The sequence below is a fragment of the Cryptomeria japonica genome, chromosome 5 (assembly GCF_030272615.1).
Source record: "Cryptomeria japonica chromosome 5, Sugi_1.0, whole genome shotgun sequence".
Classification (NCBI taxonomy): domain Eukaryota; kingdom Viridiplantae; phylum Streptophyta; class Pinopsida; order Cupressales; family Cupressaceae; genus Cryptomeria; species Cryptomeria japonica.
In genome coordinates, this window is record NC_081409.1 from 44,923,089 (window position 1) to 44,944,816 (window position 21,728).

The 21,728-nt window shown below is 35.9% G+C and overlaps 1 protein-coding gene across 1 annotated transcript in view; it reads right to left on the minus strand.

The window, feature by feature from the left end:
- Window positions 1-19,252, minus strand: part of LOC131875703 (rRNA biogenesis protein rrp36-like) — a 137,015-nt gene extending 117,763 nt beyond the window's left edge. The window contains exon 1 of the mRNA XM_059220324.1: window positions 18,955-19,252. Within this exon, the coding sequence (XP_059076307.1) occupies window positions 18,955-19,252 (298 nt within the window). The remainder of the gene's footprint in view (window positions 1-18,954) is intronic.
- Between the last annotated feature and the right edge of the window lie 2,476 nt (window positions 19,253-21,728).

A 21,728-nucleotide genomic window follows, 5' to 3' on the forward strand; every position in this document is an offset into this window, starting at 1 on the left:
CTGAAATGCTCTAATAATAATTGATGATATGATGAATCAATAAGGATCCGAATAACTACTGAGAGGGGGGGGGGTGAATCAGTAGATAGAAAAACAAACTAAACTTTAACTAAACTAAAAACCCAACTCATAAATCAATCTCTGAACTAACTAGCTCAAACACTGAACTACAAACTGCAACTACTCTGTCAAGTATACCGGTTGACTAGAATGACAAAATAACAATGTAACATATCTAAAGCTCTCAAACCATTAAACCAAAACATCAAACCACTTTACTAACAATAGTAAAAGAACATTTCAGATTACTACCGGTCATCATAACATATCTAAGTGGCTTTACTAGTTAAACAAATTAACCATATCAAAACATAACCACAAAAACCATTCACAACTTAACACAATGATTTTTGATGTGGAAACCCAAATAGGAAAAACCATGGTGGGGATGAATACCCACAAGTATTATAAACTCTTTTGAAGTTTTCCCTGTTAGGAGCCAAGCCTTGTTATAAGCATTACAAAAAATGTCCTATTAGGAACAGATCCTGTTAGGGACCACCCGGTTAAGGGATTGACTATAATGCCCTGTTCAAAGAAATACCCTATTAGGAGTAACATCAATAGAGGGTTTGAAATCCAAGCTAATGGATCATCTGGTTAGAGGATTTAGAAAGAACTAAGCCTATTAAATCTTACCTGGTTAAGGGATTTAACTATTGTAATTGCTAGAGAACAACAGGGTTTAGCTGATCTGGTAAATAGTACTAATCTACTTGATCAGATCCTTTTCATGCTCATATCCACCTTCAAACATTATGCAGATACTCCTTTTGGTTTGACAATCAATCCCATTGACACTTAACCAAAATTGCCAACATTACAACAAAACAACTCATTGACCTTATAGGCAAAATGATAGGTTGGTAACACATCACAAACCTAAGATCTCATAGAGATTACAAACAAATCGGTTCAAACATGACTGTTTCATTACATAGTAATCATTTCACATTGTACAAGACAACCTTGACTGCTCCTTGATCACCACTTCATTGAATCCTATAACTCATCATGCAGTTTCCTCTCCATGCAATACACTTGCTCATTCCCAAGATAAATCAGTTATCTCTATGCGCTAAAACAAATTTGAAACTCATCACGTGTATCATCCATACATGGCACAACATCTCCAATCTCCATTTGATCATAGATCAACACAACTGATTCACCAAGCTCCATCAGTTAGGGTTTGGCACATCAACAGGTAGGGTTAGTGGTAGATCGCACTGCTTCAATAGTAATACCGGTTTCCTTCACTTACTCAACTACTAGTTTCATAACAAATCCATTATTGGTTACAATTGACATCAATGACAACACAATAGTTCATCAATGCAATCTTCATGCAAATGCCAACAAAGAACAATACATGGTCATTGGTACCTAGACCGGAGAACAAGAATGTAATAGGTACAAAATGGGTATTCAGAAATAAATTGAATGAAGATGGAGTAGTGGTCAGAAATAAAGCCAAAATAGTATGCAAAGGATATGCAGAAGAAGAAGGTGAAGACTATGGTGAGACATTTGCACCAGTTGCAAGATTGGAAGCAGTAAAGACTCTACTTGCTTTTACAGCATACAAAGGATTCAAAGTATATCAAATGGATATTAAGTCAGCATTCCTAAATGGAATATTGGAAGAGGAAGTCTACATTGAATAGGTAGATGGTTATGCTTTAATTGTAGAAAAGAACATGGTGTGAAAATTACATGGCATTATATAGACTAAAGCAAGCACCTAGAGCATGGTATGAAAGACTGTACTATCACTTGGTGAAGATAAGTTCTCAAAGAACCAGTGAAGATAGTAACATATATCTCAAGTCAGAAGGAGATAAGATACTGATAAGTGAGGTATTTGTTGATGATATCTTTTTTGGAATAAATGATGATATGTGTCATGACTTTTCCAGTGAAATGAAGAATGAGTTTGAGATGTCACTAGTAGGTAAGATAAAAAATTTCATAGGTCTACGAATCCAACAGATGAAGGATGGTATTTTCATCATACAGTCCAAATATGTGAAAGAAGTATTGAATACTTTTGGAATGGGAGACTGTAAACCAATTGGAACACCAATGGTTACAAGCTGTAAATTGTCTAAGGATGATGATTCTACATAAATGGATGAAAAGGAGTATAGGTAAATGATAGGTAAACTACATTATGATATCCACAACATACCAGTCATTGCTCATGCAATAGGATTGGTTGCCATATTTTAGAAAAGCCCGAAGGAGTCACACATGGTAGTGACCAAAAGAATTTTCAGATATTTGAAAGGCACAATTGATTATGTATTATGGTATCCATATGTAGGAGACTTTGATTTAAAAGTCTATACAGATGCAGACTGGGCAGGAAATGTTGATGACATAAAGAGTACAATCGAAGGAGCATTCTTTCTTGGAGGAAGACTAGTGTCTTGGAGCATCAAGAAACAAAGATGTATCTCACAATAAACAACAAAAGCTGAATATGTCACAACATATATGAATTGTACCCAAGCAATCTGGATGAAACACATTTTGGAAGATTTCAAGTTGAAGCTATCAGAACCTGCAAATATTTTCAATGATAACACCAGTGCAATAAACATTTCTAAGAACCTGATGTTGCATGCTAGGACAAATCATATTCAGCTGAAGTATCATTTGTTGAGAGAGAAAGTGCAAAGTAAAGATGTGTCACTGGAGCATGTATCTACTAAGGAACAACTAGTGGATATCTTTACTAAACCTCCACCTAAGGCTACATTTGAGTATCTTAGAGGTAAGTTAGGGGTTGTACCCCTACATGAAGTCAATTAAGAAGATGTGGAAGACATCAGTCCCAGAGCTTATTGAAAATATTGAAGCAGGAGTGGTGTAGAGTGGAGCTACTCCATAGGGGGAGAAACTAGTTCCAGATTGGTGAAGCATGGAATGGTTAACCTTCACTTTGGCATTGTTGTCAAAGGGGGAGAAGAGCTGTATATGATTGATAGCTAGTTACCAGCTAAAGACATGGAGATATAGTTGAAGGAGAGTATATGGAAAAATGTAAACCAGGATTCCTATACCTATGTATGTGCATTACTCTCAATCATCACAATCAAAGGGTATTGATTTGTATTGCCATAAATGCCAAAGGGGGAGATTGTTGGAATTTCATGAAGATTGCATTCATGAAGTATAGTGTTATAGATGTTAATAGTAACCGGTAATGGATTTGTATTGCAACCAGTAGTGATGTAGCAAAGCAACCGGTAGTAAAGTAGTGAAGGAAACTGGTATTGGTATTTCAAGCAGAGTGATCAATTGATAACCCTAACAGGTTGATATGTAGAACCCTAACTGATGGAGCTTGGTGAATCGGTTGTGATGATCTATGATCAAATGATGATTGGAGATGAAGATGCCACATATGCATGATGCATGTGATTAGTTTCAAAGTGATTTTGGCATGTGAAGATAGCCATTTATCTTGGGAATGAGAAAATGCATAGCATGAAGTGGAAAATGCATGATGAGCTACATGATCCAATGTGTGGTGATCCAAGAGTAGTTCACATTGTCTAGAAAAATGTGTAGTTGATTGCTATGTAATCCAATGATCATGATTAAACTGATATGTTTGTAATATCTATGAGATTTGTAGATTTTGTGATGTGTTACCGACCTATTGTATTTGTATTTAAGGTTGATGAGTTGTTTGTAATTGTGTTGGCAATTTGGTTAAGTGTGGTAGTGTGATTGTTGCCTAACTAGAAGTAGAGTCTACAGAATGTTGTGAAGGCAGGTAGGAGCAGAAAAGGATATGACTAAGAAAGATAGTGCTATTACCAGATTAGCAAAGAACCCGTTGTTCTCTAACCATTACAACAATTAAATCCCTTAACTAGGTAAGCTTTAACAAGCTTGGTGTTGTTTAAATCCTCTAACCAGGTGATCCATTAGCTTGGATTTCAAATCCTCTACCGAGGTTACTCCTAACAAGGTATTGCCTTTAATAGGGTATTCTAGTCAATCCCTTAACTGGGTGGGCCCTAACCAAATCTGTTCTTTATAAGACATTATTGTATACACTTCTAACAAGGCTTGGCTCCTAACAGGGCGAACTTCAGAAGAGTTCAAAATAATTATGGGTATTCATCCCCACCATGGTTTTTCCCATTTGGGTTTCCACGTGAAAAATCATTGTGACAAGTGGTGAATGATTTTGTGGATATATTTTGATATGGTTGATATGATTAACTGGTAAATCCACTTAGATATGTTTAGATGAACGGAAGTGATCTAAAATGAGCTATTAATTATGTTAGTAAAGTGGTTTATGTTTTGGTTAAATGGTATGTGAGTTTCACGACTGTTACATTGTATCATTGATTTTTTGGTCAACTGGTAAAGTTTGACAGTGCAGTTGCAGTTTTTGTTACAGTATCTAAACCAATTACTTTAGCAAGTTGTTTATGAGTTGGGATTAAGTTTGGTGAAAGTTTAGTTTGTTTTCTATCTACTGATTCACCCCCCCTCTCAGTATTTGATTGGATCCTTATTATTTCATCATATTATGAAGAAGAGGTAGAGGGAGAACCGATAAAGGGATAAGAGAAGAGTGAACCTGCTGAGAAGAGGTAGAGAAGATCAAAGAAGGGTTTAAACTGACAAGTGGAGTAAATAGCAAGCTGAGAACTGGTAGTGATCAGAGAGAAGAGTACTGACAAAGAAGAGGTAGAGGTTGAACTGATAAGGTTGCAATAGAGAGAGTGAAGGAGAGGAGGATCTAAGTGAGTAGAGAACCAACAAAGAACAGAGCAGAGGAAGACTGGTTGAGAAGAAGTTGAATCGGTAGAGTAAGTTTAGTGTGAGAGGTTACATAATTCATTTATAACCAGGTATTAACTATTGTCACATCTAGCAATGTGCTTGTAATCTTTAACAGGATTTGCTTTTAACTGAGCATACTCTACAAGAGTATATTGCTTAGTGGGTCCAAAATCCCATAGTGGATTTTCCCTATTTGGGTTTCCACGTTAAATTTGGTGTTATGAGGTTTATAATGTTTATATGCTTTTGAGTTTGCATGTTTAACAATTTTGGGTTATATTACTAAAGTATATGTTACCTAGGTTGAATCTGATGTTTTTATGGAAGAATAAGTTTGTATGATTCACCCCCCCCTCTCTCATCTTGTTGGCTATTGAATCTGTACTTACATTAAGTATCAAAACTATCAATTGGTAGCAGAGCTCTAGACTCTGGAAGAAAAGTTTAAAGGAACTCGAGTTAAAGATCCAAAGATGTATAAGAGGGATGCACCAAAGCTGAACAAGTCAAGTTTCTCTATATGGTAGAAAAGGATGAAGCTGCATCTATCAGGAGATGGAGAATATGCTGTATACTATTCGGAGAATGATTTTGTTACACCAAGCACCTATCCATTGACTATGGAAGAGATAAAGGCAAAGCAAGAACATATTCAAGCAATGATTGAAATAACATCTGCATTGACTGACTCAGAGTTTAATGATCTAGAAGGCTGCAATGATGCAAAGGCAATGTGGGATAAGCTCATATCAGTATATGGAGGAGATGAACATGTTCAAAGAGAAAAAGTAGATAGTCTAAGAGGACAAATTGAATCTATGAGGATGAATGAAGGTGAGAACATAACCCAGTACAGTACAAGGCTAAAGGAGATTTTCAATCAAATCAAAGGAGCAGGTGGAACTATTGAAGAAAAGGATATAACAAGTAAGTCCTTGAGAACCCTTCTACCGGCTTATGCAATCTGCTTCTCTGCAATCAATGAATTAAGGTCTATACCTAATATGCTAGTTTATTTAGATGCTACTATTGGTAAGCTACATGAATTTGAATTAAGTAACTTTGATAATAGTGGATCTTCAGTAAATAAAGTTGAATTTGCATTTAGTTCTTTTCATCTTGATGAATCCAATGATTACAATGAAAGAAAGTATAAATACTCTGAAGGAGATCACAGTGGAGCAAGTGAAAGATTTCGTAAGAACATGGAAGAAGTACACAAACTATATGAGGAAATCAGAAAGCAGGAAGAGTTTGAAGCACTATTAGCCAGAAGGTTATCGAGAGGCAAAGGTAAGTATAAAGGAAAGCTACCTTTGAAATATTTCAATTGTGATAAGATAGGACATATAGCTTCTAACTGTCCTGACAAAGATTCTATTGAAAAGAGAGATTACCGAGATGACAGACAGAAAGATAATCATTACAGAGGACACCAAGACTTCAGAAGAAGAGATAGAAAGACATGTTTAATAGCCGATGTGGAATCCAATGATGATAAATCAGATGAAACTAATACAGAGGAAGTAGTTTATGTGGCTATCAAAGATGGATCAAATGAAGAAAGGTATGAAGAAAAATCCCTAATATCTCACATGAACACTAATGATTCTTGGATCACAGATAGTGGATTCTCACATCATATGACAGGAGATAAACAAAAGTTTGTTATATTAAAAGATTATGATGGAGACTATGTTAGATTTGGTAATGATGCACCATGTCTGGTGAAAGGTAAAGGATCTATAACACTTCTTGACAATGCAAGATGCAATGATGTTTATTAGATTGAAGGTTTGAAATACAATTTGTTGAGTGTAGCGTAGGTAAACAACACAGGTTACCGAATAGAATTTCAGAAAGGAATTGTCAAAGTTCATGACAAGAATGGAAAGTTAGCTGCTACCGAGACACAAATAAAAGGTAACACATTTCACCTTGAGTCAACTCTTAACAAGTTTTTGTATGCAAAGATAGATGATACCTGGTTATGGCATAAAAGGTTTTGTCATGTAAATTTTAATAATCTGATCAAAATAAGAAGAAGCACCAAGTAAGAGGTCTACTGAGTCTTGAAAAACTTGAGAATGCTATGTGCCGAGGATGCTAGATGGGTAAGGTGACAAACTCAAGCTTTACAAGTAAGTCTTACACTTCTAAGGGAATTTTAGATCTAGTGCACACTGATCTTTGTGGTCCTATGAAAGTTCAAAGTTATTATGGTGATAAATATTTCATATTATTTGTGGATGACTATTCAAGGATGATGTCAGTAATGTTTTTAAAAGATAAATCAGAAGCTTTTCAAATGTTTAAATGGTACAAGGCAATGGTTGAAAATAAAACAGGAAGACAACTGAAATGTCTTAAATCAGATAGAGGAGGAGAGTTCACATTTGATGAATTCAACTTATTCCGCAATGATCATGGTATTAAAAGACAAGTCTCTGCACCGAGAACTCCACAACAAAATGGAATAGCTGAGAGAAGAAATAGATCTATTGCGGATTGTGCTAGAACACTGTTAATTGAAAAGAAGGTGCCACAAACATTTTGGAGAGAAGCAATAAGCACAACACTTTACACCCTGAACCGAGTACAATTGAAGAAAGGTACTTTGAAGACACCATATGAAATCTGGTATGACAAGAAACCTAATGTAAGTTATTTTAAAATCTTTGGAAGTAGATGCTATGTACACAAAGATGATAGAAATGGAAAGTTTGATCAGAAGAGTGAAGAAGGAACATTTCTAGGTTATTCTTCTAGAAGCAAAGCATTTAAATGTCTGATCAAATCATCTAACAAAATAGTAGCAAGTACAAATGTGAAAATTGATGAATTTGCAGAAAGAAATGATGAAGGAAATTCCAAGGAACCAGAAGACTATGATGAATTTGTCTATGTTCAACCGAGAATTCTTACCAAGAAGACTGTTGAGGAAAATGAAGAGAATATCTAGTTACCAAGTGATGAAAAAGATACAGAGCCTACCGAGCCTGTATTAGCCAAGTATGTCAGAAGACATCATGCACCAGGTCAAATTATAGGAGATAAGGATGATCCAGTGATGACAAGGAACAAACTGAGACAGAACACATGTCTGATATTTGAATTTGAACCTAGAATAGTGAAAGAGGCATTTAACAGTGAAGATTGGATAAATGCTATGATAGAAGAGATTGATCAAATCAAGAAGAATGACACATGGACACTAATCCCAAGACCAAAGGACAAAAATGTAATCGGTACAAAGTGGATTTTTAGAAAAAAGCTAAATGAAAAAGGAGAGGTCATTCGAAACAAAGCAAGACTAGTTTGCAAAGGTTATGCTCAAGAAGAAGGAATTGATTATGGTGAAACTTTTGCACCTGTTGGTAGACTTGAAGGAGTAAGATCATTGTTGGCATATGCTGCTTTCAAAAATTTCAAGGTATATCAAATGGATGTCAAATCTGCATTTTTGAATGGAATATTAGAAGAAGAAGTTTTTATTGAACAACCTGAAGGATTTGTTGAAGACAAGAATAAAGATTAGGTATGTAAATTGAACAAAGCTTTATATGGTTTGAAGCAAGCACCTAGAGCATGGTATGAAAGATTGCACTCTTATTTGATTAAGATTGGTTTTGTAAGGGCAAGTGAGAACAATAATATGTACATGAAGAATGATGAAAATGGAATACTGATCTCAGCCATATTTGTTGATGATATTATATTTTGCGGAAATGACTCTTTATGCAAGAACTTTGGAAATGAAATGAGCAAAGAATTTGAGATGCCATTAATCAGTGAGATAAAGTATTTTATAGGTTTACAGATACTGCAAATGAAAAATGAGATTTTCATTACTCAATCCAAGTACATAAAGGAAATCTTGAAGAAATTTGGAATGGAGGATTCAAAACCAGTAAGTACTCCTATGACTACCAACTGTAAATTATCAAAGAATGATGAATATGCATCTATTGATGAGACACTTTACCAATCCATGATTGAAAAACTACAATATGTTGTTCACAACGGACTAGACATAGCACATGTAGTAGGTATAGTTGCAAGATTCTCTACAGATCCTAAGGAAACACACATGACAACAATCAAAAGAATTTTTAGATACTTGAAAGGTACTGAGGAATATGGATTAGTATATCAGAAAGGAAATGATTTTGATTTAAAAGTTTATACTGATGCTGGTTGAGCAGACAACATTGATGACAGAAAAAGCACAAGTGGAGGAGCTTTCTTTTTAGGAGAAAGACTAGTGAGTTGGCTTAGCAAGAAACAAGGATGTCTTTCACAGTCAACAACAAAAGCTGAATACATTGCTGCAACATTGAATTGTACCAACATTGCATGGATCAAACAACTATTGGAAGGTATAAATGAGAAAGTTACCGAGCCAGTAACTATACTCTATGACAATACTAGTGCCATTAACATTTCAAAGAATCCTGTTATGCACTCTTAGACAAAGCACATCTCTATCAAATATCATTATCTTAGAGAAGAAGCTCAAGAGAAAAAAGTGGTGTTGGAGTATGTTAGCACAAAGGAACAAATAGCAGATATCTTCACCAAGCCACTACCAAGGGACACTTTTTAATATCTCATAAGTAAGTTAGGGGTCCTACCCCTATCTTCTACTCACTGACCGAGTTCGGTGAAAGCATCAATTTGATGACTCTATCGAATGTCTTTTGGGAGTTGATGCTGATTTATACACTTTAGGATGTTTTTCTAAAGGTGTACAGGAATATTATAGGAAACAATATAGGAATATTACAGGGAACAGGAATTAAAGACAAAATGCTCTGACCGAGACTCGGTTGATACACAAACAATAGGAATTCACTTCATACATGAAGCAATTATGTTTTAGTTCTTTACTTTTTGACATTTTTGTCAAAGGGGGAGAAGAATAATTTAAGGGGGAGAAAACTGAGAAGACTACAGATTGGAAAGAAGACTGAAGAAAACAGAAGAAGTCTAATGTATGGGGGAGAGCATTTCAATATTTTAGAATCACAGCAATCTGAATCTTTTAAGGTCAAATCAATTGGTTTTTCCATCAATGCCAAAGGGGGAGATTGTTGGAAATATAGCATTATAACAGACAATGAAAGATTGTTGGCATTTTAATAAGGATATTGAGAAGGTTGTTGATGATTATGGATATAACTGATTAAGGATGTTTACTATCTTGATATTATTATTTTGTCATTGATGTCAAGAAATTGATTTTCTAACTCAGTATGATGTTGCCATATATTGAGAAGTATGATTTAAAGAGTATAAAGATGTCATTAAAAGACACAGAAAGAATATGATGAATAAGGGGATGAATAAGGTATTCAATGGGCAACTATTACCAAGTTAGACAATGATGGGATCATGATGTTTAGATTGTTTTGACATCATACATATGTTGTAAAATGTAAGGTTAATACTATACTATGTTATTAAGCAAAGAACCTAGTCGGTAAAACCTAAGGAACCTAGTCGGTAAACCCTAAGGTTATCGCTATCAGTTAATGAAGGCAGAATGTCTACTGAGTGAAGTTTAGTATTTACCAAGTTGTAACTGAGTTGTAACTGAGCTATAACAGAATTCATTAAATGTTTACATGCATTATTTAATGAAGGAAGCTGATGAGCTGGAACTGATTAAATGATTGATATGTCATGCATGAAGTTTGTTAATGAATCTATGGCAAAGGAAAGTTTGTTAATGAAGTTTTTAGATCAAAAGATGCATTGAACCTGGACAAGATTGAAGATCTAATGGCTATGATTGATCATCGGAAATGTGATCAAGGAGATTAAGTGGTTAGCTAATTGTTTATAAATAGGAAACTGTTGATAAACAATGTATGCGGGAAAGTGTATGCACAGGGATGCTTCATAGTGATTACCGAACACAGAAGCTTGAAGACCTATTTGAATAATAGAGTATAGAAGCCCAATAGATGGACAAGATTAGTTCTATGTCTAGATTGTATTGAACAAATAAGAATCTACTTTAACATATTAGATGTGAAGTTGCAGATAGATTTTTATTACAATTATTTTGTGAAAGTGACAAAAAATCTCTTAACCGAGTGGACTTAACAGTCTTATTTGTAAAACACTCTAGGAAGGTGACATTCTGATTGAGTGTTTGAAATCCTTTAACAAGGTCACTTCTAACAAGGTGAAGATCCTAACAGATTTGAGGGAAATCCCTTCACCGGGTCACATCTAGCAATGTGCTTGTAATCTTTAACAGGATTTGCTTTTAACTGAGCATACTCTACAAGAGTATATTTCTTAGTGGGTCCGAAATCCCACAGTGGTTTTTCCCTATTTGGGTTTCCACGTTAAATGTTGTGTTATGAGGTTTATGATGTTTATATGCTTTTGAGTTTGCATGTTTAATAGTTTTGGGTTATTACTAAAGTATATGTTTTTGATTAAGTAAAAATAGGTTTTAAGGGACCCAAAACCCAATTACATTTGAAAGATATTTAGGAAGGAAACAAAACAAAATAGTTGCAAAAGACTAGTAGAAAAACCAATAGTAGAAAAAAGGACAGCAAGAGGCCAGCAAGAAATTGACCCCAAGCCCAGCATAACAAGAAAATTAAAAACTCTTCATGGTTTCCTTTGCATTCTGCACCAAGAGCATCATTGCCTTGGCCGCTTCCCTCAAGTTGGTATTTTCCTGAGCAATCTAACTCTCTTTCATTTTCGTGTCCTTCTCAGCAGTAGTTTGCCTAGTTCTGCACCTAGGGGTCTGGTGGGTTAGGCTAGAAGTTGGAGCATCTTCTATAATTACCAGGTTCTTCTCCTAGTTTTTCTTTTCCAGATGATCCACCAGCGCATTCATATTTTGGGAAGAAACCTTAAGGACTTGGAGGCTGTGGTTCATAAGGCTTTTCAATGCTTTCTCATTACGGTCCATCTGGGTGTTGACGTTGTCTTTGTCTTCCTCCACCTGTTCTTTCATGGTTTTAATAACATCCTCCAAATGTTTCAGGTCACCTTTTATCATATCTTTCTCTAGCCAGTCCTCCATTTCCATTTCCTCCTCTACTTCATTGTTTTCTATCTCCTCATTCTGTTTCCCAGAGTCAGACATCTTAATCAGCTTATTGATCTTATCTTCTAGCTCCCTTTGCTTACCCTGCATGCTGGTGATGTTTTCAACAACCCACTTCTGAAAATTGAAGAATTCAAGGGTGCAGTTGCAGGTGATGTCCAAGATGGTATCCATAGAGTCCTTTCTTTGTTTAGTCTCCTCAGCATTAGGGTGTCACGCTCCTTAGGATTCAAAGCCTCATTCTCACTTTCTGAGCCTTTAGGGTTGGAGTGAAGATTCTCAGAATTTCCCCCAAGTCCTCCCCTTCACCATAGTTCTCCTCCTTGTTAGGCTCCATTTCAGTATCAATGTCCTTATCCTTTCCCTCTTCTTTATCACAATGCATGTCCTTTTCTTCATGCTCTATTTCAGCTTTCCTTTTTTTATGGGTAGGGGTAATGGGCTGATCCCCATTCGAATCAGAGTCTTTGCATTTCTTAGATATCTGAGCATTGATGATCAAAGGATCATCCTTGGTTGCCCTAGCCTTATCCTTAATGTGTTCATAAATAAGCAGAATGAGTCTCTGGTGCGCTAAAGGATAGGAGCTAGGCTTTTTAGCATGGTCAGCAAGGCTCTCGTTTAGAGAGGAGGCTAAATAGAAGGGCAAAGATATTTTAACCCCATGGTGGAAATGGTTTAGGATAGCAAAATGATAGTTATAAATTTTTGTAAATCTACCATCGACAATCAAATATTCCATTAAAGCCCTAAGAACTTTTTGCCAGAAAGGCTTTACTTGTTGGGGGGTGTAGTATGATATGTTGTCCTTCTTCACAAGGTTTCCCTTCTCGTCCTCTGTCTTTGAGAAATTTTTGAAAGCCTCAGCGGCATACTTTTGATCCCTGTAGAATTTAGTCCCCTCCATCTTTAGTCCTGTGACCTCCGCAATCAAATTTTCATCGATTTGCTAAATCTCCCCAAACAGGGTAGCCTTGTTGTTGCTCCAACTTTTAGTGAAACCATAAGACACAGAGTTTTTGCTACCATGGAGCTTCTCCATATAACCAGTGAAGCCGTTTCTATGGAGCCTTCTCCATACCTTTCTTTTTCTCTTCCAATTCTCACAACCTGAAGGCTCATTCCTGTTTAGGTTACCACCCATTCTGATTTCCAGGTAAAGATACCCTCTGCTGCAATTCTCAATCCGCAGATAAAACTCGAAAAACTTGTTATTTCTGGTTTCCCTGTGTAAAGATTCTTTCGCAGTTTTGAGATTGCTACTCATGTCCACACAAACCCAACTATTATTACTATTATCTTTGGCACACATATGATCTTGGTTATGATGCTGAGAAACACTCATCATCTGACAGTTAATCTGCCCCCAAAATCTGTCATTGGTAATCGTTCCCCAGAAATAAATCATGGGATTAACTTGATCCATTGAGGTGATCAAAGTATAATTGCTCCTTAATCTCCCGTTTGATGTGAGTTTCTCCTATGTATTTGACATCCTTCTCCAAATTAACCCCTTCATTGGCAAGGATATCCACAACCTTATTGCCCTCTCTCATACTAATGCTAACATAGTTATTTAGAATATCTTTGGCATTTTTAATTAAATTGGCAATATTCCAGGAAACAGAACTAGTAACTTTAAGGGCTTGTATGATGTTTAAAGAGTCCCCTTCAATCCAATTTTTTTTGAATTTGAATTCTTGAGCTAGCTAGAGGCTCTTTAGCATTGCCATAGCTTCAGCCACATGGTTATTTTGGGTTCCAAGAGGAGAAGCAAAAATAGCAATGCAAATTCCTTGAGCATTTCTAATAACTCCCCCTCCACTAGCCTTTCTAGGGTTCCCTTTAGCCACCCCATCAAAATTAACCTTTATCCAGTCATAATCAGGAAACCTCCATACAGTGTTATCTCTCTTCTTCTTATTTTCTGATCTGTAGACCTTATGTATTAGGTTCCATTCAGTAAGGATGTCTTTTTCCATATCATTCATATCTATAGTAGACCATTGCTGATTATTCTTGTGAGGAATGTTGATGTTCTCCTTTATAGCCCTGCATATTTTTTCAAAGACCACCTGAGTATTACACTTAGCTTCCCTAAATATCCTATTATTCCTTTCTTTCCAAATGCCCCAGCATATCATGGGGAGGGTCAAAGACCACAAGTTCTTGATGATTTGGCATTTGGTGGGAAAATTCCATTGCCAGATGATATCCTTGATGCTCTTGTTCATGACCCAGTTAATTTTCCATTTTTCCCACATTTTGCACCAAATATCCCAGGTGAAGGAGCAGTGGAAAAATAGGTGATCAACTGATTCCCCCTCCTTCTGGCAAAGCTCACATCTATTAGGGAATTTGAAACCCCTTCAAATTAAATTGTCAAGAGTAAGGGTGCTATTATGAGAAGCAAGCCAAAAGAAAATGTTGACTTTAGGGATCAGAATGCTGTTCCAAACTTTGCTCCAAATGGGATTGCTAGTTTGAGAGAATGTGTTTTTATAGGTAGAAGAAACCGTAAATTCACCTTTAGGATCAATTTTCCAGAGGAAAACATCATCAAAGCCTTTGTTAGGGGAAAAGTATAGCAACTCCTTCTGGAGAGAGGAAAATCTAGAATGGAGGTCATCAAGTCTAACCCACTTATTCTCCTTCCAATAGTCACATACCATAATCCCAAACCTCCTTTTACACTCTTCAATAATTTGGCTGTTGTTTAGATCATAAAGGGCTTCATTCTTCATCCAGGGGTCTTCCCAAAACCTTATTCTGTCACCTTTTCCAAAGACCCATCCAGCCCCAACTTTTGCCACTTTAATGGATTTGGTAATACTATTCTAGATGAAGGATCCAGCAGGGATATCTTCAGAGTTAAGGATCCCTTGGATAGTCTGATTTTGAATGTATTTGTCAAACCAAATTTGATTCCAATCTTTCTTAGTGTCATAGGCTCTCCATAATTGTTTAGCAAGAAGAGATTTGTTAAAGGTTTTTATAGCTTTAATCCCTAGCCCTCCTTTGTTCTTTGGTCTACACACTTTGTCCCAGGAAACCAAAGGTATTCTCTTTTTTTCTTCCACTCATGACCATAAAAATCTCTTCTGGATTCTTTCCATAGCTTCAGAAAATTTAGCCGGAATACCAAACAGGTTGAGGGCATAAACAGGGAGATTTTGAAGAGTAGCTTGAAGGAGCTACATTTTCCCAGCCTGAGATAACATTGAGCCTTTCCATCTAGCAAGTCTTTTATTAATTTTATCAATGAGCATATTCTAGAAGGAATTTGGGGGAGCTAATCCTAAAGGAAGGCCCAAATAGGTGGAAGGGAGCATTTCCACTTTGCACCCAATAATGTTAGCAATTTTCTGTTGTTTAGTGACCAGAGTATTGAGGAAGTACATAGCTAATTTGTCCCAACTAACTTGCTGACTAGTTGCCAAGGCATAGGAGTTAAGAGCTATTTTGAAGGCATCAACCTCCTTTATCAAAGAATATCCCATGAGGATAGTGTCATCAACAAACTGTTGATGAGTGCAAGAAACATTAGCAGAAGAAGGTTGAAGACCTTTGATAGTTTTGCTTTGTTTCAACTTATGAATCAATCTGCTCATACTTTCAGCCAATATGGTAAAAAGGATAGGAGATATGGGATCTCCTTGTCTTAGCCCTCTTGAAGTTTTAAAAAAATTTGTTGGAGATCCATTAACTAGAATAGAGAACATAGGAGTAGTGATCAGTTCTCTGATTATTTTGATAATCTTATCATCAAAACCAAAAGCCCCCATGATTTTAAAGAGAACATCCCACTCAACTCTATCATAAGCCTTTGCTAGATCCAACTTTATCAAGAAACCTTCTTTTTTAGCAACACTGAGGGAATGACTGTTCTCATTAACAAGAAGGATTGAGTCCAGGATCTGCCTACCAGGAACAAAGCCTTTCTGCTCCTTCGATATGATGAAAGGAAGCACCGCCAAAATTCTAGTGGTCAAAAATTTGGATATAATTTTTTAGAAAGAGTTGCATAGGCTAATTGGCCTAAATTTTCCCATAGAATCCACCCCATCAACTTTGGGGATTAAGGCTATAAAATTGGAATTAAGTTCCTTAAGGATTCTTCTGGATCCAAAAAATTCTTTGACCGCATTAACCATGTCCTCTCCCACAATATGCCAGAATTCTTAAAAGAAGAACATAGGGAAGCCGTTAGGGCTCAGAGATTTATCCCCTTGAAATGAGAAGACAACTTTTTTTATTTCTCCAATAGATGGGATGGCAGTAAGGGCCTTATTCTAAATAGGGTTAATGATCTTAGGAATAATATTAACCAAATTGAGTTGATGGGTCTGATCAATGTCCTTGTTACTAGAAAGGAGCTGCTTGAAGAATCTAACAGCTTCATCCCTAATTTCATCCTTATTAAGAAGAGTGCTATTTTCAACAGTCAGTCTTGTGATTCTATTTGTAGCCTTATGTTTTAGAGAAGTCATGTGGAAAAATTTAGTGTTTTTGTCCCTTGCCTTCAGCCATATAGCCCTAGATCTCTACCTCCAATAGATTTATTCCCTAGAAATAATGTTGTGGATGTTGACTAGGACCTCATCTTCCATGGCTTTGGAATACTTTATGTAGCCTTCTCTCTGGATTGAACTTTTTATCTGGTCCAATTCCTCCTTTAATTTTTTCTTTGAATCAAAGATATCACCAAAGACCTTCTTGTTCCAGGTCTTAATGTTGGTTTTGATGTTTTTAAGTTTTATGGCAACTTTATACATGGCAGTTCCATTAACATCAAGATTCCACTAGTCAGTAATAGATTTTTCAAGATTAGGGTGGGAGGTCCACATCTTTTCGAAATTTAAAGGGAATCTCTAATTATTCTTAGAGTTCTCAGCAACAAAAGAAATGGGATAATGATCTGACCCAATTCTATTAATAACAGAAAGGGAGCATCTATGAGAAAGAATCCAATCATTAGAGAGAAGGGATCTATCAAGTCTTACCTGGATGAGGTCTTCACCATCTCTTCGATTAGACCAAGTGTAGGAAGCCCTGTTGAGATCCAAATCAATGAGAGCATTGTCATTAATAAAGTCCATCAGGTCAGATCTGCTATCTGGTTGAGCTTGACTACCTCCAAATTTTTCTATGCCTTGTAGAGGAGTATTGAAATCTCCCATCACAACCCAGCTGTGTAGAGGGAATTTTTCCCTTTTATGCTAAACTTTATTCCAGAATTTACTTCTAGCAGATTTGGAGTTAGGGGCATAGATATTAGTGATAACAAATTCCTTACCATCAAAGATGCTTTTAGCTTTTAGGGATAAAATGTTGCCATCCACATCAATCATATCTCTAGAGGTAGTTCTTTTATTCCAGAATATGGCAACCCCTCCCGAGGCTCCATTCGAGCTACTGCCACAGACCCCTCCATTTTTGAAAAACTTTAATTTCTCCACTTTCTCTTTACTCATTTTGGTTTCTTGAACCAGGATAATATCCGGATTTTGATCTCGAATAAGGTTCCTTAATATATCCTATTTATTGAGACCATTTAGGCCTTTGATGTTCCAAGATATTACTTTCATTTGGAAGCCTGAGGGCAGGACTCCTTGATAGTTCACTATCTTCCATCAGCTATGTTTTTCTTACTCTCCTAGTCCCTATACCATTTCATAGTTTTGCGTCCCGGTGGGGATCTTGAGGCCCCAAAATTAGCCTTAGATCTGGTTCTTCTTTTTACTCCATTAAGACCTCCTACCTTCTTGGTTTTAATTTTCTTTCCATTTCCTGTTGTGTTTTCTTCTTGTTGTTCTGGTCTAGATTCATCTTGCATGTTTCTCCATAGATCTTCTCTTTTCTGGGATGAAGTGGTCATATCGACTTCTATATTCTAGAATAAGGCATTTAAGTTTTCTTGCGGTGACCCAAACTTGTTACTCCTTCCCATTTTTATTTCCTATTCTTGAAACTCTTCCTCTAAATAGGGTTCATCTTTCTTTGATATGGGTTCATGAAGATCCTCAGGATGAAAGCCAGTGATATTCGGAATCTCACCATCTTCAAGTGTCTCTTTGTTGATTTCATTCTCCTTCACCTGTGACTGTAGAGCCTCAAAGGTATTGCCTATTTTGATCTCAAACTCCTTGGTTTCATTCTTTTTGTTCCCCTTCAGGAGGGGGTCTTTAGGAGGGTCAGTGGTATCAACTTTCAGGTGTTCTGGTATGTTTACCAAGTTTCCACTTTTTTCTTCTAACTTGTTGCAGTCTTTGTTGTTATTTTTTTCTTTCCAAACCAGTTTTTGAATGTTTTTTCTTTCATCACAGGTCTTTTAGGGTTGCTAGGGCAAGCCTTAGCCCAATGACCTACTTTTTTGCAGGAGAAGCACACAAAAGGGAGAGATTCAAATTCAATGGCTTGTTCCCATAACCCAAGTTTGGAGTTTATGTCAATAGTACTTGGGAGATCCATATTCTATGATATGTTGATGCAGATGCGCGCATACACCAATCTCTTGTGAGCTATTGTCATTGGGTCTATCGCAACAAGCTCCCCAAAGGAGTTAGCGATTCCTGAGAAAACATCCTCCACCCAGTATTCCAATGGTAGCCTAGGCAACCTAACCCACACTGGAGTAGATTCAAAGAAAGAGTCATTGAGTTCCATATTAGGGGACCATTTTCTAACAGAAAGAGAGGATTTACCAAACATCCAGGGGCCACCACTTAACACCACTTCCAAATCTTCCCCACATGAAAAAGAGAACACAAAAAAGCCTCTAGGCAAGGCAGAGACTTCAACCTATCTTTTCATTCTCCATTTTTTATTAACAAAGGACCTAACATCCTCAATATTAGGTCGGGGTCCAACAAATTTCCCCACCAGAGAAAGAGTCATTAAAGAGATACTATGATCAATAAATAAATTAGGAATCTCAATCTCAAGTTTACCTATTCTATTATCTGATATATCCTTCACAAAGGGGAAAGATGATTTACCAGTCGGTTTACCAGATGCTTGTCTTGCGAAGAGACTATTCCAAGGTTTAGGTATTCGCCCCTCCTTGATATTTTCTGAGTCAATCTTCACCACCTTTGGGCTTGAATCTTGAGAATCTTTTAAGTTTTTGGGATCGAGAGGAGGGTCCCGTGTTCGTGGGTCCCCATCTTGCCTTCCATCCTCATCATCAGATGCTTGTCCTTGAGCTGTAGTGGAGTTAGAACCAGAGGAACCAGCATTGCTGTTCCCTCCATTTCTTGATTTCAAATTTCCCACTGCAAACGTTGTTCCCTCCATGCCAAATCTTAGGAATGACTATGTTGTTCTAGATATAGTGATAGATTTTGATTATGGTATATGATTGTAATGATTACTAAAGTATATGTTACCGAGGTTGAATCTGATGTTTTTATGGAAGAATAAGTTTGTATGATTCATCCCCCCCTCTCTCATCTTGTTTCCTATTGGATTTGTACTTACATTAAGTATCATAACTATTAATATGTCATTGTATTCACTAAGTTGGAGCTCAGTGCAGGGGTTGGTGCCCAAAAGAAGGGGTGGCGCTCCTTGGATTGGTGACCTAAATGTTGTATCCATTGTTTTCATTGTGAGTCTAGATTGGAGTGGTAGACTCCAGCAACACTTCTCACTGAGGTTTTTCCCATGTTGGGTTTTCCTCGTACATCCGATGTTATGTGATGTTCCTTTTGTGTTTGGTTACATTTGTGTCATCCTCCTATCTCATCAGTATGTTTTCTTTATTTTAGATCTGCTAACTGGTATACACACACTTAGGATTAAAATTTTAAAGTTTGGAAACCACTGATTCACCCCCCCTCTCAGTGGCATCTTGTGTTCAACAGGTGCGAATTGCCAAATCAATTTTTCCCATTTACATTTTGGTGAACCCGACTCATTACACTATTAATTTTGATTTTTGTTTTCAGATTTGAGTGTATGCAATTTAAAATTCAAATTTTCATTTACAAATTTGATTTCCTTGCAAATTTTAAAAATTTATAGGATAGTTTCACTAAAACCCTAATTTATAAAATTCAAAATTGAGCTTGTGTTTGCTTAATTTGGGTTAATTATTTTAGATCTTAGCACTTTTTCAATTTCAAAATTCAAAATTTCATCTACAAGTCAAATTTCATAATTAAATTTTAAAATTGAGTGGTTAATTTCAAAAACCCTAATTTTTAAATTTTTAAAAATTGAGGTTATGGGTTGTTTAAATTTTGAATTTCCCTCTTCAAATTTGGTAGTTAATTTCAATAAAAATTTAAAATGGCAATCTTGGGTCAAATTTTAAATTTAATTTTTAAAACTAAGAGGTTATTCAACAAAACCCTAATTTTTAAATTTAAATTTTTATTGGGTAAATTCAAAGCTTCTTGTGCATAATTTTAAATTTAAATTAAGAGGTTATTTTCAAAAGCCCTAATTATAAATTTAATTTTCCTAGGAGATTGCATAATTTTTCAAAACAAAAAATTGCATTCAAATTCTCATTTTCAAATTTCATTCAAAATTCAAATCTTAAAAAAAATCAATCAAATTTGAATAATTTAAGAGACCTTTTATCTATAAAATCCTAATTTATTTTGAAATCCATCATGGCAATTAATGGATTGGACTTATTTTCTATTTCACATATGATTACATTGCTTTCATAATGACTTCTTGCACTTCATGTTACTTCTTTTCATTCATAACACTTGGACATATTGCATTTTTAGGGTTTTGAAGTTGCTTTCTTTTCATCAATTAGATCTCAAAGCTTGCATTTATCATATATGTTGTGTTATGGTGATGTTTTTAGGTAAATGCATTTTATATGTAGATCAACTAAAAGATTTTGTAGATCCTAATCCTAGAGATGACAATAACAAACCTAATACTTGTACCTCTCCCATGGTATCTAATGTGAATGAAGAACGAGCTAATACTCATATCAATGATCTCTCTAATGGAGATAAAGCATTGAAGAGAAAAATGGCCCCATCTTCTTCTCACACATACCTTTGCGCAAGGGGGGTAAGATCAAAATATTGGCGTTTCCATCTCTCTAGATCCTCTTTATTCTCCTAGAGCCTATCTTAAACATCAAAACATTTGTAGAGAAGATGATGTCATGCCTTTCATTCATGATCTCTCTCCCCACATAACATTAAGTAAAGATGAGGCCTTATATGATAATAATCTTTCTTCCCAATGTACCAAAGAGGATGTGCATGCTGAAAGAAAGGAAAGTCTTCCTCTACAAGATATTCCTTCTTCATTTACTAATCCTTTCGTTCCTTCTAAACATTCTTACACTAAAAATTTCAAAGAAATTTATTATAACGTTCCCCCGCCTTCTCAATTAAAATATTCTTATAGGAGTGGCTTTAACATAATACCAAATCAAAGTTTTAGAGGACATGGACTTGGAAAATTTCAAAAAGGAATTCGAGTCCCTATAAACCCTCCTACACAAATTACCACAGAAGGACTAGAAAATGATAATTAATCTCCTATGTATGACCTCCTTAGGATTCAAGACTTTAAAAATCATCTTGTAAGACAACAAGCCATTCATTCTCACAAAAGAGCTTCTTCTTCAAAAATACCTTTTTGTTCATTTCATCAAACTCATGATCACCATGCTGATGATTGTCCTGATTTTCAAAATTCAATAAAAGAATTTATCGATAGTGGCAAAGTTAGAATAATTGATGACAATCCTCCTTCTAATAATAGCACCTGTTCTCAATCTCAAAAGAAT